The sequence below is a fragment of the Salvia hispanica genome, unplaced genomic scaffold (assembly GCF_023119035.1).
Source record: "Salvia hispanica cultivar TCC Black 2014 unplaced genomic scaffold, UniMelb_Shisp_WGS_1.0 HiC_scaffold_89, whole genome shotgun sequence".
Lineage (NCBI taxonomy): Eukaryota > Viridiplantae > Streptophyta > Magnoliopsida > Lamiales > Lamiaceae > Salvia > Salvia hispanica.
The window spans coordinates 1-11,502 of NW_025952676.1; the positions used below are offsets into that span (position 1 = coordinate 1).

The 11,502-nt window shown below is 35.8% G+C and overlaps 2 protein-coding genes across 3 annotated transcripts; one reads left to right on the forward strand and one right to left on the reverse strand.

Annotated features, from left to right (window-relative positions):
- Positions 1-711: 711 nt before the first annotated feature.
- LOC125200284 lies at positions 712-1,862 on the forward strand. The gene is made up of 2 exons (XM_048097962.1): positions 712-935; positions 1,038-1,862. The coding sequence occupies exons 1-2, from the start codon at positions 753-755 to the stop codon at positions 1,638-1,640; spliced, it is 786 nt and encodes a 261-aa protein (XP_047953919.1). The 5' UTR covers positions 712-752; the 3' UTR covers positions 1,641-1,862.
- A 405-nt stretch (positions 1,863-2,267) lies between these two features.
- Positions 2,268-4,854, reverse strand: LOC125200283 (protein ANTAGONIST OF LIKE HETEROCHROMATIN PROTEIN 1-like). Of its 2 annotated transcripts, XM_048097961.1 has the most exons (6): positions 4,777-4,854; positions 3,398-3,928; positions 3,283-3,304; positions 3,079-3,195; positions 2,550-2,995; positions 2,268-2,448 (listed from the first exon to the last, which is right to left on the reverse strand). In XM_048097961.1, exons 2-6 carry the CDS (start codon positions 3,926-3,928, stop codon positions 2,431-2,433), a joined length of 1,134 nt encoding a protein of 377 aa, XP_047953918.1. In that variant the 5' UTR covers positions 4,777-4,854; the 3' UTR covers positions 2,268-2,430. The 2 variants fall into 2 exon arrangements, with proteins under 2 accessions (XP_047953918.1, XP_047953917.1); XM_048097960.1 differs by having other exon boundaries at positions 3,079-3,304.
- Between the last annotated feature and the right edge of the window lie 6,648 nt (positions 4,855-11,502).

The window sequence follows — 11,502 nt, forward strand, 5'->3', positions numbered from 1 at the left end:
AATTAAGAAATAAAATACTTCTTTTCTCATTCTTGTTCCAAAACCCTAGAACTTCAACTAGGGATTATCTCTTTTGCTCCGTTAAATCTTCGTGTGCTCTACAAACCTCTCGATAGGGAACTTAAACCCTATCATGTACACAATAATAATATTGTTACCTTGAATGACGACGCACTGATTTCTCCTTGTATGACATTATTTCTGTAGATGACATCAAAGAGATCCCAACTGAGCTTGGAGAATTCCCAAAGCACTCAACATATGTAGCCTACTTCATATCTCTTTATTCTCTTGTGTTAATTTGAGCTTTGCCCTACCTATATTGGTTTTACTCTCTTCATTTTAATTTCTACAAACTTTGCTTGTTGCTGTCTTGTTCGGCTTTAAAGAGATCAATGCTCATTTGGGACGTGTGAGGAAGCCGAAAGGAGATCGCACTAGGCGAAGCTGGACTGAACGAGAGGAGGAGGCCCTCGTCGTACATCTGAACGAGCTTGTTGCTACTGGCTGGAAGTCGGACAATGGGTTTCGAACTGGCTTCCTTACAAAGCTCGAAGATGCCATGCGCATTCAATTTCCCACAGCTAATATCAAAGGAACGCCGCACATCATGTCCAGACTTTCAGCGTGGAAAAAAAGCTCCGGGTTGTTGGAGAAAATTCTAAACAGGAGCGGCGTAGGGTTTAATTCGAAGGGGGAGGAAGTCGGACAATGGGTTTCGAACTGGCTTCCTTACAAAGCTCGAAGATGCCATGCGCATTCAATTTCCCACAGCTAATATCAAAGGAACGCCGCACATCATGTCCAGACTTTCAGCGTGGAAAAAAAGCTCCGGGTTGTTGGAGAAAATTCTAAACAGGAGCGGCGTAGGGTTTAATTCGAAGGGGGACTACAAATTTGAGTGCGATGACGATCAATGGGACCAAATTGTGAAGGTTAGTTCTCTTATTGAATATATAATTGTTGTGTTGCAATGTGAATTATGACTTTAGGCAGTAGAAACCATGATTTGCTGATGGGTAGGTTGATATATGCAGGCTGAGCCTGAAGCTCGTTTCATGAGGGAGAAAGGCTGGCCGTTATGGCCGTATTGGCAAATCATATTTGGTAAAGATCGTGCTTCGGGTACCTTCACTGAGAATCTCATGGACTCTGTCAACGAGCTGCACTCTCAACACTCTCTGGAGAATATCCAAGAATCAATTGGCACAGGAGGTGCTGACTTCAACTTGGGCGACCAACCAACTCCGGCACCGGTAGATGGAACTCAAACTCCACCTTCGGCAGCTGATAGTACTGGGCACAACAATCCCACCAAGGCCACATCTACCAGTGGAGGGAAAAAAAGGAAGATTGAGATGGGCATTGAAGGCCTGGTCCACATGCTGGAGAAAGTGCATGACGACACAAACAAGAGGCTTGACACTCTGGCACAACGCATTGGATATGAGTTTGATCTCAGTCAATCAAGGAAACATGTGTACGAGCAACTGGGAAAGCTGCCCGATCTCAGTCGTGAGCAGAAGTTTGATGTAGGCGGGTGGATACTTGAGAAGGTTGAGCGCTTAGACTTTTTCCTTGGTATGCCAGATGAGGATCGCCTTGCTTATGTCATCCGAGCTCTCGAAAAATATTTCTAGGTTGTGTAGTCTGTCTATTGTTTTTGTGGTCGAACCCTATCTGCATTTGTCGCCGTTTTTTGTTGGCTTGCAATGCCAAAACAATTGATGTATTTGGATTTCATGGACAATGTGCCAGTGTCGACCTTAGGAGTAGTTGTGTGTAATGACATTTGTGATCTGTAGAACTTCTAAAGTATTTTGTCTGACTTTAACTTGTAATATACTATGTTTCTATGATAATGGTGTAGTTCGAATTATGCGGTGTATTTCAATTGTCATTAATTCCTGATTTCAAATGTCTGATAACTCAGTGACCATCATTTGGTGAATTTCAATTGTCATTAATTTATGATTGCAAATGTCTGATAACTTAGTGACCACCATTTGATATCAGAGTATCTGATATCAAATGTTAGAGATATAAATTGTATTTTCGAGCATGAACGAGCTGCAACTTAATGTGATTTTTAATATAAAAAGATCTTCATCTTATAATGCGGCAACCATCTTAAAAAAAGCATATGGATTTACATCAATCTTCCTTCTAATGCATTACGAATTTATTTTGTTTTTAATATTTGTACCGAACCTCGTTATGTATTTAAATCAAGCCTTCTCTATTGTGTTTGAAATCTGGACGCGAGATTAAAATGAAGATCAAGATATAGTTATTGAAGAATGCATAGTGGAAATAGAGAAATGTTCAAGAGTAAAGATCACAACAGTCTTCCTATTAAACACATGAATACTAAAACTCAAATCCAACTAAGCATCTCATTTGCAACTTTAATCCTCTGAGAGAAAATCATCAGTCACCCCTAATATGCTGCAAAAAGAAATTACGTAAGAATAAAATAAAATTATCAGACTCTTATTATGCAAATTTTTTTTATCAGCAATGCAAGTATAGAAGATTCAAACTTAGACCTGATTCCACAATGTGGTTGCTAATTGATCCCGGAAGTTGCTCCAATCATTTGTTGCTTCGACGAAATCAACGTATGGAACATCATTGGAGTCTTCATCAACTCCATGTCCATCGGTCCAACCCTCGATAAGAGTTTCTAGAGGATCAACAGACATCTCGCCCCGGACATAGTTGTGTAACAAGAAACATGCACTAATTATACGAATTTGCACCTTGATGGGGTAGAATGATGGACTTCGGAGTATGCCCCATCGCATCTTCAGCACGGCGAATGCTCGTTCAATAATATTTCGCGCTTTAGTATGTCGCATATTGTACAGCTCAACAGGGTTCTGAGGCACATCAGCGTTCGGGCCCCATTCTTTGAGGTGGTATCTAACGCCTCGGTAAGGTGTCAAAAATCCATTACTATTGGCATAACCATTGTCACAGAGGTAATAATTCCCTAGGTATGAGGAATGGAATTTGTTCAGAAAAGAAATTCACAATATCAAGTAAATATTTACACAGAAAGATTGGAGACAATACCTATTGGGACTCTCAGACCATGAGGTCGGTTTACCGCATCCCTCAAAACACGAGCGTCTCCGGCAGATCCCTCCCACCCCGGTTGAACGTATGTAAATCGCATATCTCGATCACAAGCTGCCAATGTATTCGTTGTTATCTGTCCTTTTCTGTTCCTAAATCGAGGTTTGAGGGCATTAGGAACCAAAATGCTAATATGCGTACCGTCTAGAGCGCCAAGACATCCCTACAAGAAAATTAATGTATATAACACACATAGCAAATGATCAGTCGATTGCGATGAATGTATATTAACTAATGTCAATTGATGAAACAATACCTTGAAGTGTTTCCATCTCCAATCGACACAGTCGTCGCGAACTGGCTCAGGATTCACAATGAATAACGTGTGCATTTTTATGATAGCCTGGAGAACTTCGTTTACATAGTAGGAAATAGTTTGGCCCGACCGCAAAAAGTCAAATATAGTGATACGATTTTTTTTATGGTGTGCTAGTATGCTTAGGAATATGGCCAATTGTTCTTCAATATAAACAGACCTTCTGTCACGAAGAGTTCCAAGCTGTCGGCATAGAGAGCATAATCTACCAAACGCATTCCTGTCCATTCTAAGGTTGACTATGCAATCAGTGTCGGTAACACCGACTAACCTATTCAGATGACTGACTTGTAAGTCTACCCTGTCCATCTGGCTATAAGGAAGAACTAATTGAGTACGCTTCCTTTTCTTATTCTGAGACAGCTTAGTGTAGATCAGAAAAATGATACAAAGACGGGCGATATAATAATTTCTCATTATCTCTTCTAACATCTGCACAATGGTCTTGTCCGATTTTGCAGGCCGATCCATCTACGAAGAACATATATGAGTAGACAGTTAGAACCACCACTTCAAAAAATTGACACACAAGAACAGGATATCAACCAGTTATCCAATTTTAATTCTTTGATAATCCAATGTTTTGTTTCTTGATTTGTAGATAATTAAAACTCCAAATATGACACACATCACAAAAATGAATAACTAGGAATAGAATGCAAATAGAACAAATGAGTTATCTGGAACAAGCTTTTAAAACAGATTAAGCACACAAGCATCATAGCTTAAGAAAACTGGAACAAATACAGATTATGCACAAAGACATCATAATTAAAATCTGCTGATCCGAGCTTCTCACTTGAACAATTCAAATCTGGAACAATATCAGTTTTTGCACAGAAGCACAACTTCAATTAGGTATAGTTCACAAATATGATTTCGAAATTGAGGAAAAGAGCTATTGAATTGCAGTAATTGCTAGGTGCATGCATATATGATAACTTGTTTACAGGAGAATACATTGGGTTAAAATTTCTAACCCCCAAACCCACTCAACTCCCACGCTACTATGAATCATCATTTTTCAAAAATTTGATTTGCAATTATTGTGTTCATCCATCCATAACTGTAGTTTGTTGCACTCAACGTCGATTATTCCTTAATTAATTTGTCACCCTAAATATGAATCTGGAATAGTTTTAACCACAATTTTCAGTTGGAATATGTAGCACAATGCTAGAAATAGTCAATTATGAGAGCGGAATGGACGAAACACAGATTATCGTTTCAAATATGAAAGTGTTGAATCGAAAATCGCAAGAAAAATTTGTGGGCTTCACGCACGAAATTAGGATTCAAATTCGCAGGTGGAAGCTTACCTTGGTCGTCGTGGGTATTTAATTCGAAGTCCCGAGAGAATCCGATGCCAATTGATGAATATTTGGAGAGAAAACGAGAGCACACAGCAGCGTGAATTTGCTAGAAAAATTGGGCGTCAAATTTAAGTGAATGAAGAAGATGGGGACATTTTGGTTATTTCAGATTTTCAATAAAGTGAACACTTGCCCAGAAAATGTATCTTTCAAAATTGGGGAAATACCTTAACTAATGAAATGGGCACAAACGAGGCGGGCCTTCAGCATTTTTGCAGGCCCTCTTGAAAAGGTATTTGACAAACCAAACATGAGAAAAGGTTTGTTTTTGGGCATTTAATACTCCTATTTGCCAAACCAAACATCTCCCTATAGTGATGGTATATGCACTCGTAACATAGGCCTACATAGTTAGACAAATTAATAAGAAAAAAGGAAAATTAATATAATTATCAAGATCTTGATCAGAATAATTCAGTAAGTTGGCTTAAATGGTGGTTTTTTACTAGAGGTTATGTTTCTTTTCAGGCTTGCTGTGAAAAAAAACAATGGTTTTAGATTAGTAGAGAAAAATAATCTAGATTTTACACAAATATCAAGATCCACTTGTACCTGCACTTGAGGTGCGTCGGGGCATTATAAAATGTTGTGAATATCACTCCACAAAGTAGTTCTCCATCCGTCTCGAATAATTTGTCCCATTTATTCATTTTGGTCCGTCCCACATAATTTGTCCCATTTCACTTTTATCATTTTTTTATAGTGGACCCCATATTCCACTAATCCATTCCTACTCACATTTTATTATAAAACTAATATATAAAAGTATGACCCATATTCCACAAACTTTTACAACTCAATTTTCATTACATTTTTTAAAATTCATGTCCGGTCAAAGTGAGACGAATTATCGGAGGGAGTAATTAACAAGTTGAAAGATTTCCTTCTCGATATGTTGGATATGCTGAATGCGATCCGAATCCAAGCCTTCCTCCGTGGATTGCATTCAATCACCGCAAGGCTCCTCCGTGCGAGGCTCCTCTGTGCTTATTTCAGCAGCCAGATAGTTAAAAGCTTGCATCTTTTACAAAAATCTCATATTAGTGATCAAACATTGTCCAGAAATATATAATAACACAAACTAAGATTAAATCACTAATCAAGTTCGATTACCAACCAATCACTGATCACTAGTCAATAACCAACCCAAACAATGATTCCAAAATGTTTTATAAAGTTAAATCATCAATCAAAGTAATCAATACAATAATCAACCTAAATAATGATTTCCAAAATATTTTATAAAGTTAAATCATCAATAAAAAATTACAGTTCAATACAAGCGTCAACCCAAAAATTATCGTAGTATAAATTAAAATTATAATAGCATGATCAATTTAACCAACTTCCTAAAATAGCATGAGAATAATAAGAAAATTTTCAATGTTCAGTGCCATAAAACAAATCCTAAATAAATCGCATCAACAAAAACTACTTACATAAATAGCATAAACAATGTACTAATCTTATATTCCACATTTCTAGTTTCAATTTTCTACCATTTATCTTGTATTCTTGTTCCAATTTTTCTTCTTCCCACCCAACAAATTTGGAGGGCAATTCAACTACCATTCCTCTTTTTAATATTCTCGTTTAGAGTTATTCATTTTCTATTGAATAGTATAGTTAATTGTATGAGATTTGACATCCCAGTCCACGAATCAAGTCACGCCCAACCCACAACCTTCCACATGGCTGGACGTGTGTTTGCGCGCCCTCAAGCAAATCCCTCAGCATCTAGCACGCTTGTTCCAACGGTCGGCGTGCAATGGTGGTCCGTCATATGCCGTGTCAATGGCACAGACGTGCTTATCCGCACGATAGCATTGCTCATGCTCTTATAGTTCAAAATACCATCACAAAAAAGATTACATGGCGGGATGATTGATGAATCTTCTAATATGCTCACGTTTATTGAACGGTAGTGCATAAAGAATAATAATAATAATGTTGTTTTGGCCGAGCGGTAGAATGCCTCTGAGTTGTCTTATTGACCTAGGTTCGAGTCCTAGCTACGTATTTATTTATATTGTGTACATAATTGAGTAATTCTGAATTGACCAAAATTCAATACGTTTTTATGGTTAAACGATCTAATTAGATATGGACTACTACTTCTTTTTACAATTTATGCATATTAAGATTTGATATTTGTATGCAAACCTCAACGAATAATTAATTTCTATCAAGATGATTGAATTGTCTACAAATATATAATTAAATTTTTAAAACAAAATTTTCAGAAATATCACTATCTATCATCCTCAACCCTTTGTGATCTTTCCATATACCACTCGCTCTGCCGGATCCGTCGGATAGATGATCAATCAATATAAGAATGAACTCTTATACACATATTATCCCACCACTGCACCTATGCAATTGTAACTCTCCTTGTGTTTGCCTCATTCAGTCAAGATTCCTCAAAAGAACAATTGGAAGTTAAGTTCTATGTTCATGGTCTAGACTAAAATAAACTCATAAGATTAGAGATAAAAAATCTCAAGACTGTCCAACTCGCTTTACCGATGGGGATAAAGTAATAGAATCATAAATAATTTGTTTACCTATCAATTGAGTGACGCGGAATTATCGCAGGTATAACACAACAACCCACGAGAGTATGAGAAACGCAAAGATAGCTATCACACTTTCGACCACATAAAAGCTTCTCCAAATCATCTTAGCTATCACAATTGGTTGTATCTTAACCCTAAACAAAATCCAGTCCAACCACTTCACCGGTGGAGTTGGGTTGGGTCGACACTGACAACTATCCAGCCCACTTCACCGGTGTGGTTGGATTTGATCAGCCCTGACGATTGTCCAGCCTACTTTACCGATGGGGCCTAACTCAAACTTCCCACTTCACCGATGAGTCCGGACTAGATTGGATCCCAAGTTGCCTAGGATATTTTTTGGGTGTCCGTTGAGAGAAACTGTACATATCTTAGAGACGTTGAAGGAGCGCAAGGAGCATATGCGCAATTTGGATCCAAACCTCAATAATATGGAGTAGTAGTTTAGGAGTATGAGATCCGCCTTGCAATATTTATCTAAAGTAAATACAAAATGTTTTGAACTTCGTTGGAAAATTGTTGTATGTGCCAACTTTTCACTAGTTTTTTTATTTTATATGCAGTCCATGGCGAGTTCTTCTAGTGAGCGTGAAGGCCACTCCGAACATCCCGTTAATGACGGGGAGTCAGCGATTGAGCGCAGGTTGAGGTTGGGCGCAAAGAGCGCAAGCGCCATTTGGAGAAGGAAATGTTTCAGTTGGCCAACTTCTATTTCGTCTTCCAAGGCGTGGTCTTTGCCGCCTTCTACAACGTTCCAAGTCACCTCAAGTGCCGCTACAAGTGGATACCGATGATCCTATCCGGTCTGGCCGCCTGTCTAGATGATGAATGTAATAGTTGACTTGAATATTTGGTCTTTTCAATGAAAGTACACTCTGATTCAGTTCATATATTATTGATAACTTCTATTGATAAACCACCGAGAAGAATAGTTTTTGAAAACTTATACTCTTATGGATTATGGACTAATGAATAGGGTTTTTCACTTTATCACATACTCCACATACCTACATTACTTATAATGCAAAAATTGTTACCTCATATGAAACCAAAGCTTGTTTACTTTATACCAATTAACGCTTTATAATTTTATTGAAGCAAACTCTATAGAATCGAGTTTCTATAGGGTCTGTACTCTATAGTACTCCCTCTTTCCCACTAGAAATGAAACGTTTTCCTTTTTGGTTTGTCTAATTAAAAATGAAACGTTTCTTAAAATAGAAATAACTTTATCTCTACTTTTCCCTCTCTCTTACTTTACTCTCTCTTCTTTAACTCACAAAACAACACTATATAAAATTATGTGTCGAAAAACAAACGTTTCATATTGATTGGGACGGAGGGAGTATAAATTTTTAAGCATGAGAAAGAGCATCTAAATCTAACAATATATAAATACAAATAAAATTTTACCATAAATACACTTCACAATTTTGAATATAAAAACCATTGTCATTCCCTAAATCTGGAAATTTTCACAACGTTACAATAGCTATTTTACTTAATAATACATGCTGGGTGGGTTGGGCTAGTGAGTTGGTGGTTATTGGGCTCATGGGATGTAAGTTGAATTAGTAAATGAAAAATTGACCCAAAACTCAAGTCAAACAAAATATCAGATGAATTTAATTAAATTCGTTTATTAAATTCCTTTATTTATTACCAATGAGAGGAGTTACATCGAGAGGTTTTTCGAAGGTGAACTTTGCATTTTAAAATATGAATATATGAAAATTGAAGAATAATGTATTATTATAGTACCTTAATTTGGAACACTCTGCAGGATCTAATCCAAAAATAATAGAGAAAACCTCAAGAAAATTATTAGTGGATATGGGAAATTTAACATTAATGTGAAACTCAATTTTCATATCTAAGTCTATTTCATCAATCATGATAGGTGAATTCTGTATCTATATAAATATTACTAAAATAAAGTTGACGTTAACATATAAGTTGCCTGAGCAATGTACTTAACACACAAAACAATAACTCTTAAAATCATTATCTAAGTGTGATATCTACTATGAGACAGAAGAGAGTACTAATTATAAAATTTTTTATGCCGCGCCATATACACCAATTTTCAAATTTTGCGACGGAATGCTCATAAATTTGGATATTTGCTCGAAACTTGCTTGAAACATGGTCATAAGTTTTCGAGCACTATTAGTGCTCGCAAGCCCGTACTTGGTATATAACCCTTTTTTGTAGTGTGATTTTTTATATACATATTTATTTTATTTAAGTTGATGTATAAACTATAAAACTAAAGCACTATCGAATTCTTTGAAGGATGCGATCAAATCTATATATTCATACTAAAATTATATTTATAACTAAGCTATGTACTCTTGATTCTTAGGAAATATATATAATATAACCATGTTCATAATCATATGCAGAATTAGTGTTGTAAAATATTTTTGGCAACATTAGAAAAATTATTATAAACGCTACTTCTTGCGTCTTCTAATAGTAGATATTTTAAATACGATAAAATTTTTTAATTCGAATTGATAAATGGTGAATGAGAAAGATTAAAATAGTTCATCTTGCATTAATGAACATTAAAACTCACTTTTAATGTAAATATTTTTGAAAAATAAACTAATTTGATGGGATAGATAGACTAAAATATTAAAAATTAATCCGATATGTTTTAAGGAGAAATCAGAAATTAAGAAAAATAACTTAGCGAGTGACGAGTCTCGCAAATTGTGCACCTCGCACTTGAATTCGATGAAAGGTATATGTGGCGTCCACGTCATATAGATTCTATGCATTTGCACAAATTTACAAATTTAGTGTCACTGTCACACTACACCTAACTACATATTATAAAAAAATCATAAACGTGTATTAAACACGTGAGATATTTATAAACCAATTATACGCCAAATCGTGGAAATATAAAATCGCCATGCAGAAAAGGGTACACACGTCGATCTCCTGAATCAACACGACGTCGTACTCGTCATTCCACGCATATCTCTATATAAATATTTTTCGCAGCGGCAGCATTCATCAACGCTAAATTCAACAAATTCAACGTGTTTCTCTCTCCTCTTTCACAAAACCTCTATTTAACCAAACGGAGGGAGTACATGTTTTTATAATAATGATATTAGTAGTGATTGGTATAATTAATTGCGTCCTAGTCCACGAATCAAGTGTAACTCTACTGCCCTATTGGCGTAAAGCCGTAAATCCTTAAGATTTGGCAAAAACTAACGACGTGTACCTGCAAACTTAATAAATTATAGTATATACATATTTCGATGTTTATTTATTTACTTTTTATTATAGAGATATTAGTATACTAATTTGGTCAAAAATAGGTTGACAGTTAATATTTGGTAATTCCATTAAAAATTTGACAGAACATAGACCAAAAATTAAAAAGTTAGGAATGTACTAAACATACTAGTTTGGGACAAGTTGGGAAGGTACTAAACATACTAGTTTGGGACATTATTCGTAATATTACATGGGAGTTCAAGGGAAACCATAATCTTTGAAGTGCTCGGATGGTCGGGTATTTCCTGCTGTGGTTCGAGTTGGGCCATCTGTGCCGGTATATGCACTCGTAACACGGGCCTACACAGTTAGACAAATTAATAAGTAAAAGGAAAATTAATATAATTATCAAAGTTATTCAATAAGTTGGCTTAACTGGAGGCTTTTCGAGGTTTTGTTTCTAAGCTAGACTCGCTGTGACAAAAAACAATCATTTTAGATTAATAGAAACAATCATTTTAGATTAATAGGGAAAGATGATCCAGATTTTGCACAAATATCAATATCTAATGAAATTTCGGTGAAGTATGCAAGCAATTTATATACTTACTACATAATTAGATAAACATTTACGATATGTTCGGAATTCATTAACATAACAACATTTATAATAATTTACAAAAAAATATAATAGTAATTTTTTGGTGCATCATATATCCGTCCCAGTTTTATAGTCACATTTTGCATCACATTTTGCCATAAATATCCGTCACACATCTATCACATTTAGAACTTTCTATATTTGGACATAAAATTTTACCCCATTATTCACTAAAATTACACTCAAATGCCA